The sequence below is a fragment of the Cinclus cinclus genome, chromosome 1 (assembly GCF_963662255.1).
Source record: "Cinclus cinclus chromosome 1, bCinCin1.1, whole genome shotgun sequence".
NCBI classification, from domain to species: domain Eukaryota; kingdom Metazoa; phylum Chordata; class Aves; order Passeriformes; family Cinclidae; genus Cinclus; species Cinclus cinclus.
Genome location: NC_085046.1, coordinates 104,843,137 through 104,867,751, shown reverse-complemented (window position 1 = coordinate 104,867,751; position 24,615 = coordinate 104,843,137). Strand labels below are relative to the sequence as shown.

Genomic DNA, 24,615 nt, shown 5'->3' with positions numbered 1-24,615 from the left:
GAATTGTTAATGTAGATGTGTATTTGTAAAATACACATATCTTCTTATAAAAAACTTTTGAATCTGGCTGCCTTCCAATCACCTCTAATCTGCTTTGATTTAACAACATGGGACAAAGGCTATGCAGCTGTCACAATTACAACAGTTTTAAGTTTACAGCAATATTCAAACCAGCAACATGTTTTGATCCCCTCCTCTACAGAATGTTTTTACTTTTCTCCTCATTAGGCTCTCTTTCATCTTACAGTACTGGCACACCTCTCCATGTCTCCACGTCAGGTCAAATAGGAAACTATGCAGCTTAGCACAGCTAAGAACAAAAACCAAACTAAACACCTGCTAATAAGAGAACTGCTTTATGCTGAAGTCACAGTGCTCAATAAACACAGTCCTGCTGCAGAAGCTTTGCATGAAGCCTCCTCTAGTTTGCAGCAAGTAGAGACTTGCTGCATCCATCTAAACTTAGACTTGCTCACGAAGCACGATTCACTGACTCACAGGTTTCAACAAACAGCTTATTTTTAATAGGAAATGCTGTTATCAGCTGGCTACAAATTTTCAAGCTGCCTCTATCAATCCAGAATTGTGTGAAGCAGCTGGTTTTAACACACAAAAACTTCCAAGAAAGATGAAAACCTCAGATAACAAATTTAAGCCCACTGAAAGAAGGTTACAGAAAAACATCCTTTAAAAAAAAATTAGAAACCCTTTGTCAGTTCTAACATGGTATCCAATGCACTAGTGAGGCAGAGAGTGATAAACAAAGCTAACAGGTCACTTGGAGAGTATTACAACATAAAAAATGGTTTTCTTCCTGTCTCTTACAGAAGTGCAGCAAAGTGTAAGCACTCATGGGTGCAACTTGCATGGGGCATGTTTGCTCCTATCAGCAGTTGTGCTGCTGTTTTTGAAACACCTGCATATTTCATACCATTATGTATCACAGATGCACTGCGCTCTTCACAAAAGTAACTTCACACTCCTCTATGATAAGTGGCATCCTTTCAAATACAAAAGCTAGGGTGAGACTGCTGTGGAAGTTTCCTAACACTATCCTGCATTTTTAACTTCTAAAACCTTGCTGTTGCCACTGCTCTTTTTATTCTAAGGGAGAGAAAATGACTGGACCTGCAATAAGAGAAAAAAAAAAGTCGCTTGCTGGTTTACTCTCAAAATTGCAAAAAGTCCATTTCAAAAACATTTGCAAGAATGAAATATTCACTGAATCACTTGCTTTAGTCTGAATAACAAATGTGGTTTTCAGTGCTGACACCAAAACAATGACAACCATCACACATCTGCCAGCATTTGTCACAAAACTGAATAAAACAGATCGGGTGTCCTTAGAAAGGGCTGTGATAACTGATGGTTTGATACCCTAAGCAAATGAGTTATCTGCATTGCAAATCGACTTCACAAAGGTGACCTGGTCAATCCCCATACGGAAAGCAGAAGCAGTATCAGCCTTTAAATTCACTTCACTTCTTCCGTTTCAGGAACAAAGTGGCCAAGTCACACACACTAGATGGAGCCACTTGCCTCTTCCAGCCACAAAAGCAGCCAGAAAACTGGCCCTGAAAGGGATATAAAGAAGGTATGAAGGAAAAAGGAAAGTCTCGAATAAAACCAAGTGCTTATGACAAATTGCTTACCTAGTTGGACAAGATACTGAATAGTTAACAGTATCATATTCTCCACACTTAGCAGCTGGCTGCTGGACAAACCCAAGAGATCCAAATCCTTGTTTTCCAGCTGTGGAATCTTGTAGCAGTTCACCAGCAAGGGACTTACAACAATATCACCAACATTTCCATAGAAATAAGGTAAAGTGCCATAGCCTATGATAAAAGAAACAAATCCCCTCAGAAATTCACAAAATTTGCCATTACATGAAATCGTGCACAACAATACATTTCCAAACTTCTTCTTAAAGCTGTCTGGCAAAATAAACTGCATTAATGACTGTTCTTGGCATTATAATAGTTTGAAAAATAAATTCTAGGTCAGGGATCTTCTGCTGTATTTTACAAGAAGTGATCACACACATTTGCAAGAACTAACATTAGCATTATATCCAGCAGGATAATAACTATTGTTATCCAAATACAGATGAGAATATTATCTGTTTGGGTCTCATCCTGACCTTTAAATACAGATTCTCCATAATATAGTGTACAAAGAAGAAAAAATCAATGAAAGCAAAAGTACATTGATCTTAACATTATAAAAGCAGCATAAGTGACATTAGCATTGATTCAGCTACTGTGGTATTGCTGTGATTGATTTCACTTTTTTGCCACCTTCCCATTCTGTTTTCATAAACAGGTAAAATAAACATAGACAACAAAACATGCTATTCTGCAAGGTAAAGCACACGAGCACAAGCTAACTCCTCTTTTCCTTCAGAATGTTTTTCGTTTCAAAAGAAGCATTTCCACTGAGATTTTGCCAAATCCATCCTTTTGGGTACATCTGGTTCTGTACTATTAATAGAACACTGCTTCTCAGGGCCACTAACATTTAGCCTAACTGAGGACTTAATGGCAGCTCTCCAAGAGCCTAAGGGCTGCATTCAATTTGCACTTAAGCTGATGGCTATAGCCACCCTCATCTTTAATAAGGAAGTGTTTCTCTGAAAACCATTAGAGCACCATGCTAGATCTTTATAATTGGCTTCCAGGAAAACAACGCTAAGCAAAACAAACCAGAAGCGTAACCCTATCCTTTACAGATTTACTGGTGTAGATGGTCCTGTTAATTCTCTGGGAACTGAGTGTATTAAAATTATCTGTGCGAGTGAGGACTTGGAGAACTTCTCCATTCCTTCAGGAATGGTAAATTATTTCACAGACTGCACTGATTAGGCATGTTCTATTGACATAGAAGCTACTTTATATGACTATCGATACTATATTGGACCCAAAAGAAATTTAAAGTGGGAAAAAAGAAAAATCACTCATCAAAATTTTGGCAGCAATAGCTGACCCATGTTTTATTATATACTATGCCCAAATAGCTCAGGTTGAAAGGCATACTCATATTAAAAGCCATACTCTTAAGGCAATGTCATTCTAAGGGTTAACAAAGTACTTCATACAGCTAAAGGATTTTAAAAGCCTGAAGCCTGATCTGTTATCTCAATTGCTTACAAGAACTATGGACTATAAATGACAAAAAGTTAGTATGATTTACTCCTGTTTAGTCAGTGCAAATCAATTTTCTGCTTCTCATGTAGAATTCTGGGGCTTCAAGATCTGAACTATAAATGATGCAGGAAATATCTGCTTAGTTTATAAGCTGTTTGTACTGGAAAGCTATTTTCATTACTTGGAAATATTTCTCTTCTTGGGTTTAACAAAAATCTTATTTGTATAAAACTTAGATTTGGCCAGCGGTTCTGCATAAATTTGACCTGGTGGTGACCTGTTTGCAAATCAGGTTCTCCAGAAACCACCTGACTCTAATTTTAAAATATTGAGCAACTAAGGGAATCTATCTGTGACCAACTTTGTATTGCACTGAATGCCAGAACAAACAAAAATAAATAAAACCCTCTTTCTCCTGGGAAGCATGTATTAGTACAAAATGCAGCATCTGATTCCCCAGTGTAAGACTTACCTATCAGAATCACTGGTCTGACTCCCGAGTTATTCAGCAGGTTTTCAGGAACTATTACAGTCTCCCCTGCTGGGATGGGTTGAGGCTGTAAAATTCCAGTTAACATGGATTGAGGAACTGGGACTGACAAAAGAGGCTCTATAAAATAAAGAAAAGAGAGACTTCCATCACTAAAAGGCTCATACTGTGATTTGGCCTTATGAACAAATAAGAAAAAAATTACTGCAAATCACTAACTGTAATAAAATTCAAAAGGTCTCTGCATTTCCTGCTATAGTTTTAAGTAATTTAAATTACGAACCTTATCCTCCTGTAGCCCCACCCCTAAAATAAAACGTTTTCTGACCACTGTATTGTTGGTGAGAATGAGAGAGCAAAACACAAGTTTGAATATGCATCTTTAAACAAAGCCAAGTACTAAGCCAAAAGGCCACCCCAAATACTGCCTCTCAATACAGGGGAAGAAACTGCTTCAACTTCTGACCTAGAATATATGTAGATAAGAAAAATAAAAGCAGGCCAAAATCTCAAAGCTGCCCTTAGATAGTTGCTACAAGGATAAAAATCAGGCTTTACTCAGGAAGAGCAACAACATCTTTCATAAGTAAAGGAAACAAAGTGCAAGAATTTTGTAATCTGCAATCAGGTTTCAGAGTAAGGCCTGCTTCACAAGTTTCTGAGGCCTCATTTGGTGGTTTGCAACCACTTTTTCAAACCATGCCATCAATAGGAAAACTTCAAAGGCAGGATGAATGAATGTATATGTTTTACCAGGGAAAACTGTTTATCCAACAGAAAAAAGTACTACTGAAGACTCATAGAAAATGCAGTACACAACAGAGGTAGCAGATTAGTGGAGGCAAACTCAACAAAAAGGGGAGATTGCCTTATGTCATGTCTCTTCAGCAGGTTTCTGAAGACAGAAACTGACAAAAGCTGCAATTTGAGGTGTTCAGATAAGCAGGCCTGCACTACCATGTAACCCTACCTCCTGTGATGAATATATCTGAAAATAATTCCAAAATATCTTAAAACCAAGTCTTCAAGAGTAGTGTTAAAAATGCATTGTGCATGTTGATGAATGGCTTTTTTCATTCCATGGATGCTTATTCTCTCACTCTACAGAGAGAAGAATAACTCTTTATTCCCCTTTAGAAAATATGCTCAATCTTACAACTGAAAAGTACTCAAATAGAGAACAGTTTTATTAAGAGTTATGAATAAAGAGGTATCTATATGGATATCGATGAGTACTCATAACTAATTCTATTTCATGTCATGATATTAAATTCTTGCAGCCTTTCCATGCAAAAGTAACAATTGGTTCTCACTTTCTTCTTTTAACTGAAGATGACCTAGTGGATATCAGTGTCCTTTGTCAGGCCGAAATTATATAATGCTGTTTCTCCCATGCAGAAACGGAGTGTACAGTTCCTGTAGCATCCCACACCAGACTGAGACACAACAGTCAAGGTGAAGGCTAACAGAAAATCCTTGAAATTTATTCATATATCCATACACCTGCACAATTTTAGAACAACCGAGTTGCAGTTGGGGGACTCTGGATTTCTTTTACCTTTGTATTTTTAATAATATTATTTTCCTCTTCCTTTCCTCTCTCTCCTCCAGCAGTTTTACCTCCCTTGTATCACATCTTAGACTACAACAACCAGGACCAAGCAATCACATGTGCTTTTTTGGGGGCACCTGAAAAACTCTTCATGGTGCGCTTAAATACTTGGACAAGATCACTTACATCTGCTGTGCAACACATGAGAGGTGCAGCACAGGGCTGCTGGGCTGGCTCAGTTCACATTTTAGCAAATGAAATCTCACTGTCACTCAAGTTTTACCTGTTCTTGTCGAAGACCGGGTTGTAGGAACAGGTACCGCTAAAGCAGGAGGAGGGACTGGGGACCCAGGAGACCATCCTCGGTGGCGTTTCTTTGGTGGTCCAGAACTGGACATAGATGCTGGAAGGAAAGCAAAAACTAATTCTAAACCCTATCCTCCCAAATTACCAAATTTCAGCCCACACTCCATTTGACACAGGTGTTGAGCAGGTATCACATCGCACAGCACCAGAGGCTCATACCTAGATTTACATAAAACCAGACTATGATGTGAAAAATATTGTTACCCTTGTTAAAAAGTCCAGCATTATCATTTATGGTCATGCCAAAAAGCAAATGGATCTGTAAAGACTGAACACCAGGAACAGCTACAAGGAAGAAGAACAAAATCACAAATTGCAAGCTCAAGATCCAATGCAGCTTAGAATAAAGAATCAGAGGGGTTTTCTTTACCTTGGTCTCCAGCTGCACAGCCAGGACTTGGAGATGTCGAGTGAGGCATTGGCCGAGAGACTGTAGTACTCAATGTGTTATTTCTTCCTCCATTAGCGTTTCCATTAGCAACATCCGTGGTACGCAGTGGAAGAGGAGCTGAGTATAATAAAATACAGAGTGTGTGGCTTGAGACAATCTTGAAAACAAACAAATAAAATAATACAGCCACACACAGATGCAAAAGAACAGGGCAAGATGAGCGACCAAAAAAAAACATACTCCAGGGAAAGCATCAAATGCACTCAGCAGAGAAACATTCAGGCTGCAAATCCAAGCCTTGAAAAGGGTGTCCAGATTTCCACGTGGGGAGGGATAGGTGGAAAAAAGACCAAAATACAATAAAAAATTACACAAACATAAAATTATTGGGAAGTGCGTGACATGTTTTTTACACGGTGAATTTTTTTTTTTTAATATCCATGGCGAATTCAGTTTGTAAAGATTTCTAAGCCACTGTGTGTATCTACAGAATTTCCCCCAAGTCATCCATATGCTATGCACACTAATTCACTACAGGGCTTTCATCTAAAGCCTTAGCAAAGGACACTGGGCAGGGGAAGACAGGGCAGTTTGCTGCAAAGTATACATGGCCTGAGCATTACTGAGGCAAATCATGCTTCATTTTGCTACCTTTGCCTAAGGTGATCCTCCAGTCCCAGCAAGCCTGACGCTCTGGCAGGACCTGCTATATCCAGGCCACAATATTAAATTACAACAATGGATGACCACCAGAAGTTATCATCACTCATCTGAGCTAGTTCTCATTCTTCTTCAGAACACAGTTTTTGCAGAAGAAAAAAAGAGGCATAAACTGCCAACATGGAGGCCAATGGAAACTACAGTTCCTTGCTGGTATCGGCCAGCTCCACAAGGATTTAGCTCCCAAGAACATATACCAGAAGCAACACCAGGAGCTGGTCCAGCAGCTTGCTGATGGCAGCTGCAACTGGAAGTGTTAGAGATGTGGGTATGTGGCTTAAAGCAATGCAATGCCTCAGCTGCAGACATCCAAATAAATTCTGGCACAAGACTCTCCTGTTGCCAACTGGACAAAACATTAATAACCTCACTTGCCCATTGTAAGCTCCCCATCTGTACTCTGAGTCAACAATTTTGTATGGACAGATCTGGTGGACACAGGTGAGTTACAGAAGTGGTTGAAAAGCAGGGAAGAAATTTCAGTGCAAAATAAAATCGTACAAGTATGGAAGGGCAAAAGGTATTTTGCATGAAGAACTGTTAATGATTTATTAGATACAACATAATTATATTATGCACCATAACAATATATATTGCATTAAACAGCAGATGCAATACATCATGTATAAAGTGTAATGCTCATATACATATATAAACCAAATAAATGGATATATTTTCTCATTCAAGCATACTGTCCTGCAATAAATGTGATTATTTCTTCTTTATTGCTTAAAGACTAACCAGCTAAAGTAAAAAACAACCAGATTATCCCAACAGAGTGTCAGTGAGGGACTTAGATGTCACAGTTGAGGGTTATAATTTGTTAAACACACAATACAGAAATTAGCAAATAAAACAGCAGAGATATTAAAATTCCTTAAAACGAGACTAAATTCCACTAAATGTATGCTGAGGAACTATAATTGTTAGAAATGCAGAACTACACACAGACCTCAATTAGCGAGGCAGGAATCAGTGTGATATCAAGAGATGACATTTATGCTCTCTCGCATATCTTAGGAAGTGCAGAGAGAGATATCATTGCACTCCTACCAGGATGTCAAATCTGAAAGCCAAGGTGTGGCTCAAGCTTGGGGACAGCACTAACTGCAAAAATTTCTGTGCTGAAGGCTGCAAGAATATGAGAGTTCTGGAGAATGCTAGTGAATGTTTTCCTTCCCCTTTTCCACCAAAAAAATTACACTCTCTTTTCTTGGCTGTTAAGCTGATGGGTCTCAGCTGTTTTGGAAAGCAAAGCCATACCTGCAGCAAATGCCTTTCCTACGAGCTGTACTGAGAGGGCCAGAGGTTTCACAATGTTCTTGCTCCGGGATGGGTCTTGTGTTCCACTTAAGTTAACAGCAGCAGAAGACGATTTTGCTGGACTGAACACTGAAGAATCTGAGAATAGAAGTTGTTTAATTAATGACTTATATATATATATATATATATAATTTTTACTATATACACATATATCAAGACTCATCTCTGCATAAATTGCAAATCATTTTTTTACACTCCAAAGAAATTGCATGTATCTTTCATGAGTTTTAACAAACATTTAACTGGGCATATCTATAGAATCTTATATTCTACTGAACCCATGATTGATCTCTTCCACAATATTTTTGCACTCACACACACTCAAAAAATATTTTAACTGCAGAATGGGCTATCTCATTACTCCTCAATATAGCCTCATGGGATAGGCAAGTAAATGCAGTTTTCTCACAGTTCACATGAGGAAGCTAAGACAAAGAGATTATGAAACTTGCAGCCAGCGAGCATAGAGAATAAGCACTGGAATGAGTTGCCTAAAGAGCTTGCGGAATCTCCATCACCTGAAATTTTCAACAACAAGCTAATGAATCTCTGTCAGACACAGCTAGGCTTGACTAAGGGCAGAAAAAAACAAACCCAAAACCAATAGCCTTCTTACAGCACTACGGTCTATAAAACTATAAAAACTTATGCCCATTTATAAGTCTGAGTAAAAGAATTAAGGATATTTGAGCCCAAACTCTTTGCATGAATTAACAAACTTCATAGAGCAAGCCTGTTACCAAGGCTAAAACCTATAAATCTTACTTTTTAGAAGGATAAACTGAAGAACAAACAAATTTTAATATTTGCCCAGTATAAAACTGATTCCAAACCTCTCAGCATGTAAATCTCTTTAACATCAGACATTTAGTAGTTGCAATTTACTTCAAGAAAAAGTTGGTATTTGGATGCTGATACACTAGCAAATCCAAATTCTTACAACCAGAGCTAAAGAATATTAACTCAGCATCAATCCAGAAAGTAGTTTGCAAAAAGTAGGCAAAGGAGGCTAAGTTCACCTACAGATGTCCTAGTAAAACAGCCAGCTAAAGAAAACAGAAGACAAACACCAACTTGATCTGCCAAACACATTCACCCTCAGGTCACACACCATTTGGTGAAGGAGGGTGGGAGGAAGCTCTGCTTTGCCAGACAGAGTAACTGACATGAAGAACAAACACAGAAGCCTCTGCTGCTGCTGCCCCACCAGAAAACCTTGTCCATGTTCACAGGAAATACGCTGAATGGCTAACAAAGTAGACCACCAGGTCAGGGCCCTTGGAGGGAGACGCTGGTCTGTCATTAAATATGATGTGGCAAATAGTTAAAAGTTAAAGTTTCTTCACAGCAAACTGTCCAGAAGGTTTGGGTATTTTTCTTTTTTCTCTGTCTCTAGTTGTAATACATTTTCTTGAAATTTTAACTGTAAATGTGGATGTGGCTGGTATATGTTTAAATGCTACTCTGTTACCCAAGCAGGACTTATTAAAATACCAATTGTTAAAATTCTTCATCTTTCTCTTGTAAAGCCTCGTTTCTAGTTGCTTAACACATGAATTGAATTTTCCCCTCTCAAGTGTCTGCCCAAAACCATATTTTTGATACTGTATGCCCATAACTACCTAGATGTATCCTATAGAACTCAAGAGACTGAACAACTCACCAGAATTATCTACACAACTTTTAAAGAAAAAAAGGGGTATGATTTGGTGATGCACTGAAAACGATGTCAGAAAACAACGTGCTTGTTTTAACCTGCTAATAAGCAGTCCTGTTTTAAAACAACCAAGAAGCAAAGTCCAGTAGAAAGAGCTATGCAGAATCTAGAAAAGAAAAAGGCAGAAAAGCTTTTTCCACCTCCATCACAGGTGACAAGTCAGAATTTATGCCCTGAATAAAAGGTGCCCTCCACCCTTCTCCCAGTCACAGGGGATTCATGTGTATGTATGTGGCATTATCTTCACTAGAAGATAACAGTAGAAGGAGATGAAAAGGTTTTGATGAGCATGACCTAGGAGCACAAACAGTGACACACAGAAACACCAAGCAGACTGAAAATGGCAGAGAGTGATAAGGAGAAAGAAAGCCATATATAAAAGGTGTATCTATTAACTTGGCAGATACAATAGAAGACAAAGCTGTGCAAATATTAGAATTCTTGTTGTTCCAAATAAACAGGTTCTCATGCATCTGCACAGTTCTCATGCCTGAATCTGGAAGCAAAGGGATAATGCAATGCAGATGTGTTTAAACCACACAGTCATTTAATTTTACCCAAAGCCTAAAGCATTTAGCTTCCTCAACAGAGACGGGGCAACCATCTAAGGGAAGTGCCTCTGAAAGTACTAATCAGTATAATTTCACGTGAATGCCTATGTTCAGCTTTTGTTTGTTACTCTTTTTAACAAACTTTTTAGGTGTAAAAAGTATTTTAACCATCTTCCTTTATATCTGCATTGCACATTCCTTTAAAGCAACAATTAACAGACCATTTTCTCTTGTTTTTAATTTTTCAAGAAATAGCATGAACAGACACAAAAACATACAACAGCATAGATGAAGCTGCAATAAAGCAATGAGGAAGAAAGCTCATACAAGAGCACTTTGGCTACTTGCAATAAATAACTAGACACATGACATTAAGATGCTGTTTCTTTGTTGGTCAATGTCTACTTGATTTTTGTATATTCTCCTTATTTAAGGATATCATTAATAGCTTTCTAGGATAGTTGTGAGTGAACAATTAGCTCACATAACACAAACCCACGGTATGCATATGGGTAACTTGCAATTCTAAGTACATCTCTGTGTGCAACAAAATTTAAATAAATAAGGAAAAAAGCAAGTAAATAAAATCTTCCCCCTTCTCCCTAAAAGTTTATTTTCCTTTTCCAGACAAATAGCCTAGTTTATATACTAAGTAGGCGATTTCCTACAAACATGTAATTGAAGTTTTTTGAGATGCACAAAAAAATTAATGAAAGAAAGACAGGCAGGCACAGAATCAAATAAATTAATCAAAAGATCGTTTAATGCTTTTACATCAACTGTTGTTTTGAGACTAATCTAACCTTCAGCCTCACCTGGGTCTTAATCTTTGCCAAAGCAAATTCTGGAAGGCATCCTCTCCAATGTAATCTATATATGGCTCAAGGTAAATACCCAGTTGTTTACAACATCCCTGACCCACCAGTGTCTGAGGTAACTTACCACCCCCAATGGTTATCTTTACAGCACTTTCAGCTCCTACCTGTCTGAGTGAACCCTGATTTGTATCCATTAGCTGATCCACCCTCTGGGGTCGTGGACGGCGACACCGAAGGATTTGGTTTAGCAGAGAGGCTAGCAGCAGATGATTGCCTGCTTCTACATTCTGCAAACAAAGCAGCTACAGTACATATTAACAAGGCCTGCCTTCCAGCAGCAAGGTTCAGCAACACGGTGGCGAAAGGTGACAAAATGTTAAGAGCGTACATAGAGCACGTACAACAAACAGCGGCAAATGGCAGCATTCAACGAAAATACGGATTCGCAGTTTAGTCAACTTTGTCTTCTAATTAAGGAAACCTCCCTGGGGGCCACTCAGGGGGCCAGGCAAATACAGACCAGATGCTGCAAAACGGCAAGAGCCCTCAGATCACCGCTTCCAAGAGATTTGAAGGTATTGAACATGTCCCAGAAAACACTCAGCGATTTCTGTGGCACAACCTGTATACAAACCATCATATGCTGCCTTTTAAAAGGAGAAAGTGTGCTGAAACCCAGGTTTTTAATAAGCCTCCACAAATCTTCAGGGACATTTCAGCGCTGTTAGTGTCTGTCTGGATGAAAACTGAGTTGAGGGAGGAGAATGTCACCTTGAAAATCACGTATTAATCCATTTTTTAAACTGAGATCTAAGATCAGGATTTGTTTTAAGAAAAGTGTTTAATTGCTTAAAAGCACTCTTCTTCTAATTAGACCTATAATGTAAGTGAAGAGTGAAAGGTTACCAGATGGATGGCAGCAGTATGGGGACAGAACCTATCAAAGTAATGCCCATGAGGTTGACTCCTGGTTGGTTTTCTCAACTTTCATGGGCTCTCAGAGCAATTGCCATTTGCATATAACCAAAAGTGAAACTCCTGACTGGATTTACCAGGACATGCACCAACTCTAACTACATGAGCATCTGAGAGAAAAAAAGATTCCAAAAGTAAAATAAGGCTTCCTTTGTCTGCATTTGGGATTTGACTTCCAAATTAAATATTTGTGACATTTTTCTGAAAAATGCTGTTGAAAACCCACATGCACTCTAAAGCAGTAGTTGATTATCCTTGTAACGGAGCAAAGCAGCTAAAGCCAGGATCCTTTTGAACCACTAACTAACTATAATCACTCATACAGCTCGGTGATAACCATCTCTTTCTGGTGTCATGCTGCTATTCGCATCAGGATGTGACTCTTCAGATGTCTGTCAGTCCTCCTGCAGAGCTTCCCCTCTCCTCTCATCAACTTTTTGGAACAACAGGGACCAGATCGAACTCTGTCCTCACTGAGTGAGACCACAGATGAAAAGGTCAGGTAGTCTGCACATAAACCAACTTGGTAGTGAGTAGGCAAACCACTCTTTCCTTGAGTCTTTGCATGGTTCTAGCTCCAAAATCCTGCATCCTCCAATAAGAGACCCCATAGCTACCTTGCCTTGGGGTCACAGATGTACCCTCTTGTAGCACATAATATCGCACAGGCTGCTCTGGTAGAGGGTAAGACCAAGTGTAAAACACTGCAAACGGCAGGAGCATCCTTTGCTTTCCCCAAGATCCATGACCTGAGCTTTCTTAACCTTATGGCATGCTAGGTATCCCTCAGGCATGAGACAGATTGGATTGCACCTGCAAAGATGAATATCAGTGGAAAACCAATGTTGCAGCCCTGGCTGTGAGTCACTGTGCTTCAGGCACATCAAGGACTCATCAGAGTAACCTCTTTTCTTCTACCAAGATGACTGCACACTCTTAGGGTGGGCAGATCTAGGGCTGCCACCAAAAGTATGGGGAGATGAAAGAAGAGTGTTTACAATCACATGGTTATTATTAAGACAAACTTCTTTGGCAAAATCCAAACTTCAGTGAAATCTGTAAGAATTTTCCCTTCAAGCAGTTGCTTTTGAATGCATACATTTTCAACAGAAACTTGCAATTTTTCATTCCACATCAACCCTAACAGCATAAAACACCTCTTTTATTGAATAGGCACCTTTATTACCTTTCCAACAAATAAGGGGTCCCTTTGACAGTACACCTTGGGAGCTTCTTACTAGGTAGTACTTTAAGTGCTTCTGCTTCTTTGGCTGAGTGGTTAATTTCAGGTTAATGTGATTGGAAAACTCTGTGAAGTACCGAAATCCTCTTTCTCCACAGCCTATACAATTCCCAGAAAATCCTGGAAGAACAAAGTAGAAGATACACAAACAGATTAAATGTCTTGTGCTATCTGCTAGGAATAAAGCCATCTAAACCTACCTGCACATCCAGTTCCAAGGGACTGGAGGCTACTTTTTCTATATTAAATATCCATGGGTCCCAAACTGCAGACACCTCTCTGAAAACAGTGGCTAATCCATAAGAGCAATTTCATATGACTGAAATGAACATCAAATGAATTTTCCCTGAGGCTTCTTATACAAAATACTTTCCAAGTAAGCTGAACATTACATTTTATTCAAGTCATGAAAACTATCATTTGATGTCAAGATTTGCACAGCCAAAGTTGGAGTGCTTCAGAACAGTTTAAAAAATCTACAGCTTCTCAAGAAAGTAACAAATTTAGGGAAAAAGGCTGTTTTTCTGCAACGTTCCCAACAAGGTTTCACAGAAAGGGGTGAAATTTTGAGTTGAGGTCTGGAGGATACAATCCAGACTAAGAATTATATGCAGCCTTGATTTCCAGGGCCATTCATAGCTATGCTAATGGGAATCTGGCATAATGATGGCACCAGCCTAACATTTAATAGAACAAAGCACAGGGCATGTTCTGAATTAGGTCTGCCTTAAAATCTTTTTTGTTTGAATCAGCCCTCTATTATCTAATGCTGAACAATTAAGCCCTCCTGTCTTACTTGTCATGTCACTTATCTCTGAATTGCTTTCAACCCTTAATGAAACAGATTTTCTGTGGAATATCAATAATGATTTATAAAAGTGCTAGCAGATTCATACCTAGTGGGCATGCTTTATTTTTGTTTGTTTGGGGCTTTCTTCCATTTACTAATCAGTTCAAGATCTGTAAGAGAATCGATTTTTCATTCTTGCTACTGCCATTGTTTTCCATGATGACAAACACCTTGGAGGATACTGGTTCCTACACTCACCTGTCAGCCAAATTAATGGTTTATGACAAAGATATCTAGTGTTTTTGACAAAATGCCTTATCCACAAAACTCTTAATAATTAGGCCATTGTCTTTAGCCTTACTGTGCCTCATTATCAGCTTGGACAAGGTTGTCAAGACACAAATTTCTTCATCCCGTTTTTCCTGGGACTGAATCAGCCTTTCTTTACTCCCTCGCAGCCCACAGGATCTACTGGTGCATCTCTACATTCTTCTGGAAAAGTAACAAGGGTCTCACAGAGCTGCTGAGTCAGTTCTTTGCTTATAGGTGCCAGTTTCAGAAGCCTGGAGGCACTTCAATACACCAGCAGTACCAGAGATGTGAGTCACCAGGCTCATTATCAAATGAGACCAGAGATGATGGATGGATACAAAGCTGGGAAGGGGGGGAGGCTTACCAACAAAGACAAGCAGTACCACATTTAATCAGGTTTAAACACCATCTGCCTGTCTATCAGATAGTTCTTATTGGTCAGCTCCTGACACTTCCCCTGTTTAACAGGGGAGAAGCCCCTCTGAATCCTGAAGTGTACACCAGAGTATCCCATTATCCCACACCCCCAGCCATAGCCAGTGAGGGCACAGCACACCACAACCTCTATCTAACTCAGGCCAGGGGCATTTCTGCCTTAGGCCCAAAGGTTTACAGTGTGTAGTAGCATATCAAATGGATTTAATGGAGAGGTAACATTAAAGCACAAAATAAAGCTGTTTCAAAGAGTTACACAACATATTACTGGTCTGGACCAGAATTTGAGCAATGCAGTTAAATCAGGGTATTTATCCTTTGTTGTTATTTCTTTCCTGATGAAAGGTCTTTGTGAATATATCCTGGGAAGAACAATGACTGGAGGGAGAAATGAGAGAATAAATTCAAAACAGGCTAAAGGAGCCAAATTACATTAAATCACTTCTACTAGCCTGTTAAAATGTGTACCAGCTGTGATCCAGGCAGGAAGTCTAGGTGCACATAGGCCTGTCTTCAATTACCAAGACACACTGTTGTATTAAAATTTTAATCTTCATAAATGTAACAGATTATGACATAATTGGGAAAGGTGGGAGGGGGTGTCCCTATGTATTGGGTTTTGGGAAACAAATTGCTCCCAGAACTTCTACTGTGAACAGTGATCCTGGTGAAGCCAAGGGCAGAAATAGTCCCTTAATAAAAAAAAAATAAAAATTATACAGTTCATTTTCAATACTTGCATGAGCATATTTCTTCTCAAATGAAAATGCTGTAAGCTCCAGCAGAGATAAAGAGTATATGGGTAGTTCAACTTTAGAATGCCAGGGCTGCAATTGACTTCTGCCCACACAGAAATCTAGGAGATTCAATTGTGGCTAATTGTGGAATCAGGGACTTGTTTTAAAATGGGCTTTTAAGGCAGGTTCATTTACAGCTTTGATTTAATGAAATCACTCCTCTCCTCAACATATTTCTAATAGAAGGTTATTAGCTGAAATGGCATTAGATAATTTTCAACTGGCTTTTTTTCCCCTCTCTGAATTATTATGGCACAAAGGAAAAAAGATCTCTTACCTAAAAGTGCATTTTTTCCATGATCATCTGGCAAAAACCTCTTGTCAACAGCGCAGACTAGAATGTGCTCAGGAAGGTTGGGAGATTTGGCTCCCACTAACAGGAAGCCTGCTGGGATATCAATTTGCTCCATGCACAGAGATACTAACCGTAAATCCTTGCCTGCTTGACAAAATCCTACGAAATAAAGCAAAACAAATGATAACTCTTCAAAAGAATTAATTTAATTTTCTTTGTTTTAACAGTTACAAAAGCGAATGGGCTTCACAACTTGATGCTGTAACTGGGGTTTTAATATATCCTTTTTAAGGGAAACAGAGGAAATTCAGATAGCATCTCATCAGAACCATGAGCTGAGAGCTTCAGAGGCAATAGATAACATTGTTTTGAAGATGCTGAACATATTCAGGTACAAAAGAAATTTAAGTGTACAAACATTAGATATCAAATAGCTCCACAACCCAATTTTTCAAAACAATCGAAATAAGAGGATAAGCTTGTGATTTAATAAAAGAAAACAGCTCTTGAAACATGCCAAACATTATTTTTTCTTTGCCAAACTTTAGTTTACAGTTTTTTAAGAGAAACCATTTTGTCTTTGTTGCTTGCAGAAGGCTAGCATTGATACATAAACACCATTAAGTAATACAAAAGAAGGATAAAAATTGATGACTGAAGTTTACTAGTGGCTACTAAAACTTATTTTATTGCATTAAAATAATTAATTTAATTAACAATTAAATATCTAATTTTTACATTCTGTACACATTTTAGAAATCCCAGCAAATAAATAATTCACTGTTTTAGACATGTGAATCATGTTTTCGCTAAGTCTCCAGTTGAGTCTCTTGAAGACTCAGTGGACTGCATGACTTTCAAGTCCCCAGTTAAATTTTTTCCCTACTCAAATACACGTACGCACACAAAATAAGGACATAACATTGCTTCTTGAGCTGCTAATCGGTGTAGGGCTAAAGCAGCAGAAGTGGGCAAAAATGGGGACCTGAGAGAGTTTCTGATGTTCTATGCCGTGCAGTGAGCAGATAAGCAGGCTGGGTCACACAGAAAGCATAGCAAGGCAAGCCAGAGCAGTGTCCAGGATAAATAAACAATAAATAAAGAAAATCATAATCACAAGAATCAAGATTATGGTGAAGTTTGAAATTACTGCAATAGCTATTAACACTTCAGCTATCAATACCTATTATTTACACTTGATTTAAAATATTACTCATGTAGTCCTTAATTGTCACAGAAATTTTAAGGAAGAAAAATAAAAATCCTGGAGAAAGACATTGTCTAACCATCTGGTAACACAATGTGATCACAGCTTAACCAAAAGCCACCTCAGCCATTATTGATATGTATGTCTGTGCTCTTAGCTCCTGTACCAAAACCTATAGCAATTTCATTAAAAATTATGGAAGTTAATGGGTTTTGGTTTTATCTCAAAACTGTAGCAAGCACAGAGCATGTGTAAAATGAAATGCACAGAATCAGCTTGCATGAATTTCCTCACAAGCAGCAGCATGCTGAAAACAGGGTCCATACAGGTTCAGTCCTGTGCCTACATTCACAATCTGCTGAGCCAGTTCTTAGCTGAATGGTCTCTGCAGTTCTTCAATCAGCTCAGTTCCAGCTCATGGAAAGCTAGCTTGGATTCACCCCTCACACACACACCTTTTTCCAGGCAATGAATTGAAACACAGCATCTAAAGTTTTCATGTATGAATCAGTGGACTACAGCAATAACTTACCAAGAAAAACTTAAATATGTTTTAGGAGAGAAGTGTTAACTCTGCATATAAGTACAATCAGTTATTTTCTGATCAGGTGCCATATGATTTTAATCTGTTAAATTCTTCTTATGGCATGTTCTCTAAAAACATACTGATCCTAGTCAAATAGAAAGCCAGATACCAGGCTAAGTATTACCTACACTTTTTGACGTAATTTAGAAAGAAACAATCACAGATAAACCCATGGGGAAAGTCCCTTACATTCAAAATAAAATGTGCTTATTCTAATGTTTATGCCATCTGGGTATTATATCTAGAATTTTCAAAACTGACCTTAAATATTTAGTCATTCAGTGAAATTTCAGTAGCTGACATGCTCAGAAAATACCACTTTAAATCTAGATTTAACATAGAAAAATTATCCACTGCTGACAATGTGGGCAAACAGGAAATCTGCAGATAAGGATTATGACACAGCAAGTGCAGTAAGATTTCAACACAGATTTAAACCCGTGCTTTTTCACAATAACCTTCTAGCCCAGTCTCTCCCTAAAAATGTTCTGGAAATGTCCAGAAGCATGAATGGTGATGAGGTTTTCGAAGGAATTGCTAGAAATAGCAATACCAGCACAAGGAAGGTTGCCAGTATTGTTGTGTGTCAATACAGACTTGCTTTCTGAAGGAGCACACACCATTGAGAAGGGTGAATATCACATGAGAAGCCCCTCAGAGTGCTTGATGGTTTTGATGTCCCAGTGAAGTGAATCAGTGCTCCACGACATTCCAGGTGAAAGAAAAGACTCAGCTTTATCCAGGCTACAAGCAAAACAACTTCAGCCATTCTTTGAGCAGCTGTTTGTCACCATTCTGCATCAGTTCCCAAGGGTAAAGCTACAGGAGAACCCTACGAAACAACATCCTAACAAGTTTACAAGCACAATTCAGTAACAGCCTGCTATCATGGGAACAGCAGCCTCTTACCTGAGAGGCTATAGATCTTAATACACTTATCATTTTCCACCATTTAGGATATGTAGGACTGGACTGTAGAAATGCTGCATCCTCTCTAATCTGCAAACAATACCTACAATTTACCCCCAGTATCATCTCTTACGTATCCAGGGCTCCCAGACCCCTTGTATGGTCCTCCTTCTCCCTCCTTTCACAATCTCCTTTGGCATCCTCTTCTGCTTTGGCAGGCAACATCTCTGGATCAGAGAGGTATGCATGTGCAGACTGGCTGACCAGCACATGCCTCTGTGATGTTCAGCTTGTGAGAGAGCTTTAATTACTTTGCTGCCCCAGGGGACTTAAGTTTGGGGACACTGATGTCATCCAACCAACTCCTGAACTTCACAAATCTTGTTGAAATTCACTACCTTTATTATCTCTACCCCTCTGCCAGCAATTGCAGAAAGCAGCTAGCAGCTCAGAGCTTACTGCCAAAACCTCATTTTCTGAGGTGGTGAGACAATAAACAGGGCTGATGCCAAATGGTTTCCTCTGGCTCCCCTTCTGCAGAGGGAAAGGGATCCCGATGGGTGGGCAGTGAGAGAGGCAGCACAGACAGACCCTCAAGCCTCCATGAGCTTTTCTCTTGCTCACTGAACAGCTGCCACAGGAAAAGCACGGAGGGCTGCAGAGCTTGGCCAGGTACAGCTGGGATTTACTTCCATCAGGAGATACGCAGAGGCTGCAAATCTGCTCCTGTGCAGTAAAAGGTTTGAATTTTCCTTCAAAGACGTGAGGATGGTATACTTCAAGAGCCCTTCATTATCCTTCTTTCCCTTGACTTTTAGGGCTGAAAAGCACTCCTTTAAGTTTCTGCTGCTTTTTGAAACTGAATGAGGAAATTCCACCCAAAACACATTGATTTGGAAGCGAGTAACTCAACTGTGGGGAGATGAAGAAGGGATTAACCCTCTCTCTATTACATTGTCTTTTTCTAACTAGCAAGCATCACAGAGACCCCAACCTTATTTTCTTTTCTGTTTTGCATGATTTTTTCATTGGTAATTAATTATCCGTTAGAAATAATAATTTCCACGTTAGGAAAGACAAGACATAATGTCTCAGTACTAGATGAACTTGTGCTGTCAGTGTCTAAGAGTTAGAACATTTAAAATCCATTTACATTTCATAGCTATTCATTTATAATTGTTCTGGCACCTATATTTCTATGTCAAACAGCAGTAAAACATTTCCTCTAAAGAAGAAAGAATGGCACTTTAATTTACTTGTGTACCTTTTATGAAAATGGAAGTACAAAGAGAAGAAAACACGAGTCAGTAAACCAAATCAACTTCTTTTTGTGAAATCTTTTATCAACATCTAACTATAAAAAGCAGAAGTCCAAAGCTGAACTGCTGAACTACTAAAAACAACAAAAAACCAACATGTTCTTACAGGATCTCAGCTTTGTTTCAAGTAGGGAACAAGCATTTATATTTTGATTAAAAATTTGCAAACACCGGGAGCATTCACCAAAAAAATTAAAATATTAACAGCTTTTACAGACATCTTCATTTCTCTGGAAGAAAATTCACTAATTTTTGCTTCTGAGAAGCACATTTGTGTTCTCCAACATCATTTCATTTAAAGTAACCCAGTCCCATCTTCCTGAAAATGTATCCCTGCAGCTGTCAACGACTGCAAGTGCTAGAATCTTCTTTAAAATGAAATCTGTAGCTATATTCCCTTTCCCCGCTGTAAGAAAAAGTAGTTTCCATGTGGGGTACCAGCCCCTTGTTGCACTGTAATAAATGGGGTATTTGCATAAGGAATTAGTTTCCAGGAATTACATATGAATTAGGGGTCACTGTCACTCACTATTGTAACCTCACAGTAACTGATCAGGTGTTAAGTACCTCCTTACCTAATTGCTTCTGAAACTACCTTGGCCGTTCTTTAAGTACCAGGTAAACTGAGGATTTGCTAACAAAAGAAAGGTGATACTATTGTGTTTCCCACGGCTTGCACAGAATGTTATTCCACAAATTAGAAGCAGCCTCTCTTAAAGCTACAGCAAACAAGAAAGTGGTTCAGAACAGCTCCTTGTTAATGCAAGAATTTTGTTGCCTATTTGAGCTACCCGTATACAAATTTTCTTGAAACCCTATTTTCATGGAAGCTTTAGTTAGAAAAATTTGTGTTGAGCAGTAAAAAAAGAAGTCCCCCCCCAAAGCCCCTGAAAAAAAAGCTGTTAATCATTAATTACTTTCATGACTAATAGCAAGGCTCAGTGGCAAATGCAGTTGCTCTTTCCATCGGGCTAAAGAGAGAGTCAAGAGAACCAATACTACAACCAGCTGAGAAAGAATCTCCCACAAACTCACCTGCAAGGCACTTATTTTTTTAGCTGACAACAAAAGGCATTAAGATCTACCTTCTGCACCCATGTGATAGACAAATGCATCTGAATAAAAGAATAAGTCACCACAGAAAATAGTACGATGGTTATGGCACAAACCCTGAATTCAGGAAAAGCAAACGGCACAAATATCTTGAAGGGGAAAAGATTTCATCCTACCTGATCCAAAAGGTGGGAAACAGGTTTTTCAGTAGGCAGAGCTATGAATTGCAGGTTCTAGTACCAATATTATGCTCTTGGATAAGCAATTGAATACATGCTTAATTTAAAGTATTCAAACACAGGGAGTTCAAATGGTCTATCAGAATTGTTTAACATCTTCATAATGTTATTTACCTTTGCAATTAAATAACTAAGATAAGGGATGCAAACAATGCCAGTGATCCAGTCTTACATTTCTGGAAGGCATGCTCATGAGATGAAAGATGAGCTATCAGATTAAGATCTTCTTGAGATATGGTCTGCAGTGTGAATGTTTGGGAACCAGGGCATTTTAAACAATTATGTAAAACTGTCCTAACAAATCACCAGAAGTATTTGGAAAAAAAATGTTTTCCTTTCCTTTTCCAGATACAAAAACAGTTCTCTCTTAAACCAGTTCCTTGAGAACATCTCAAAGTAAGGCAGATTTTGTAAACTAAGAATGGTAAATTTAAAAATGAGTAATGAACAACCCTAAAAATCTGTAGATGTAGCACATGAAACTTTCTTCTAGAGTGCTTTGATCATAAAAGACTTATGGATAAAAATCAAAGCACAAAACTGTCCCTGAAAGGTCAGATTTTTCCAGGATATACTAAGAAGTTTAATATTACATACATGTAATATGTAAAGTGATAAATGTACTGCTCCTGCTCTCCACAGAAGATTTTGCAGAATTTATTGATACTTGTCCTCAACTGAGAACACTTTCCTAGGAATACATTTTTTTGTACTTTCTCCTTTCCTCCTCCTTCAAATTTACAAGCCTTCAAAGAACAGAAAACCACAGAACACACTTACGTGTCAATAACAAATTCTCGCAACAATATTCCCCATCTTTTCACAGCCAGCCCTTCTATTCTTTGTGCTACAGGGAACGGGCAGTACAGAGGTAAACATGCTCATGTGAGCTGCATTTGGAAGTGGAAAAGGCAAAGATGACAACACATGCCATTACCACCTCCCCGAAATGTGAAAGAATTACCAGTGCTGGGTCCTTACTTCTATCACTCCATATAGCCAGATACTTCAGTAAGGTACAAAACCATTTTACAAATTACACCTTTTGATGAACTGTGCACAAGGAATTCCATGATTCAGGGGGATATTGAATAAAATGTCAAGGAGGGCATTTGGACCTGCTGGGAACAGTTCTTTTTTTCAGGTGTCTGAAGTCAGCAGGGAGACGTTTTAACAAGAAGCGCATCTAATAAATAAGAGTAGGTCTTCCTTTTTGGAGGAATGCAAACCTTCAGAATAGAACAATTTTGGGGTAAGATGAACCAATCACATCAATTTTTCTTTGGCCAAGTAGGTGCATGCATAATGACCTGGTTCTTTCCTTAACACGTTTAAATCCAAACAAATACAGTATGGTCAACAACTTTGGTCCTCTTGAGCAACAACAAATCGGGACAGCTCAGGCTAAGGAAGCAATAGCCAGCAGGCACACAGGGAAGACAAAACAGACAAGCTTCCACTACCAACCTTCTCATGACCTTAGCACAGACAGCACACTAAGTGTCCTCCCCATTTTTTTTCTCCAAACTCTTCCTTCTGCCCATGGAAGCAACTAAATTCAGCTTTGCCAATGTTTCCAAAAATCATTTATGGGTAGACTGAGAACCAGCCATACTGATGCCGACTAAGTAACCTGTTTGAGGACAGTCAATCAATGAAAACCACAGACAAAAAAGAGCTTTCAGAAACTAATCAAGTGGCACAGTCAGTCCTCCACACTGCTTTCAAATGGCACGTTAAACTTTATATCCTCAAACAACTCCTTCTAATCCATATTTTGTCAGATCTAATGCTTTCACTGTAAACTGTATTTGCAGACTTTCTAGCTCAAGAATCTGTAACTGTAGAGAGTGCACACTATCATTAAAATCAGTTGTGAAGGTCATACAGTAAAAAAAAAGATACCAACCATCAGTAGTGCAAGACCCTTCTGGGGCAGGTTTCTGCGAGTATGGGATTGGTGGACTACTTGAATCTGACATGTCTTCATCCTCTTCTTCATCTTCCATTTCATTAACAGTTTGGTTGGCAGAAAAGTCCAAGTTTCCATTTTGTGAATAGCGATGTACTAACTCTTTATCCAACTCTTCTACCTTTGGCTTCACATCTGAAGAACAAAAATAGAAAAAATAGTAAAATATAGTAAAAATTAAAATAATGTAAAAAATTAAACTTTTCAACAGCAAATTAAACTTTTCAACAACTTTCAATACAACAACTATCTCATTTTAAAATAACCAGCATGCCATTCTTTCCCCTTAATGATGACCAAGACTCAGATTTTGTCAACAGTTATGCAGTTTTTTGCTGTTTTTTTCAATGAAACACACCCCACCCTTTACACACACAGAAAAACAAGTGAAACGTGCCATACTTTCATGGTTACCTTCCGGCAAGAAAGGAGGCTGGTCAGGATCCAGGTACAGTTGTGAGAAGATTGGCCGCGGGACAACGCTGCTACATCTCAGAGAAGCTTCTATGGAGTTATGAAGAGCTTCCTCAAAACGGGCAGATTTTAGTTGCCCTGCATATGAATTCCCCATGTTCTAAAAACACAAAGGAAACAGCTGATAAGGAGATGGGAACATCCATGCACAGAAAATTTACAATGAAGACAAAGACCCTACTATTATCCACGACAGCAAGAAAATACACTGTGGAAACAACATCTCTAAGTAGCACTACACATTCATGTTTCCCTCTCAATCTGGCAGACTGCATCCTTCTGTTCCACTAAGCTTTTAGCACATTTCCAACACACTGCTCTGTGTCTTCTGCATACATGGCCTCCCAACAGTCGCAAGAATCTGCCTGGTATAAAAAAATAATGGTGGGTAGATAAACTCATTATTATTTGGGGTTTTTTTTAGGGTATTCAGGGTAGAATACAAAAGGGTATGTAACAAAAAAAAAAAAATTACAAAAAAACTAGTTTGGCTTCAGCAGTTTTTGTCAAAGTGTATTTACATGATTTTTCACTTGTCATCATGCCATTATTTGAGAAAAACTTTATGCAAAAACATCCAATAACCTGAATTTTTGCTCTTGCTCATATTAACTGAAATTACATGAAAGGTCAGTCTCTCTGTCTTTTCAGAATCTCTGCATCTCCTGCCCTCAATGTAATACTGCAATTTACATGTAGTCAGACCTATCAAAGGATCTAATTGTACTCTTATAACAAAAGATATACATTAAAAAGAGAGAAGTAACTTCTAAACCACATGCAGCAAATGCAGTGAAATGTCTCATGGAGTGATAACAAGCATATAAATATCTGCTTTAACAATTAATATTTGATTATGAACTTAGGAACTTCATTAAATATTCAAGCACAAACAGACCTGTAGATCATTTCTTCTCCTTGGATGGCATCACACA

The 24,615-nt window shown here is 38.6% G+C and overlaps 1 protein-coding gene across 4 annotated transcripts in view; it reads right to left on the bottom strand.

Moving 5' to 3' along the window:
• GREB1L (GREB1 like retinoic acid receptor coactivator) overlaps nt 1–23,777 on the bottom strand; it is a 57,662-nt gene extending 33,885 nt beyond the window's left edge. For 2 of the 4 annotated variants that reach the window (XM_062488424.1, XM_062488432.1), the window contains exons 1-9: nt 23,621–23,777; nt 23,144–23,341; nt 15,904–16,080; nt 13,236–13,412; nt 11,239–11,361; nt 5,925–6,062; nt 5,472–5,591; nt 3,619–3,756; nt 1,653–1,838 (exon numbers count right to left, since the gene is read on the bottom strand). In XM_062488424.1, the coding sequence (XP_062344408.1) occupies nt 1,653–1,838; nt 3,619–3,756; nt 5,472–5,591; nt 5,925–6,062; nt 11,239–11,361; nt 13,236–13,412; nt 15,904–16,080; nt 23,144–23,341; nt 23,621–23,777 (1,414 nt within the window). Of the gene's footprint in view, nt 1–1,652; nt 1,839–3,618; nt 3,757–5,471; nt 5,592–5,924; nt 6,063–7,928; nt 8,067–11,238; nt 11,362–13,235; nt 13,413–15,903; nt 16,081–23,143; nt 23,342–23,608 lie in introns of all 4 variants that reach the window. The other 2 variants (XM_062488407.1, XM_062488415.1) reach the window with 2 other exon arrangements.
• Nucleotides 23,778–24,615: the final 838 nt, after the last annotated feature.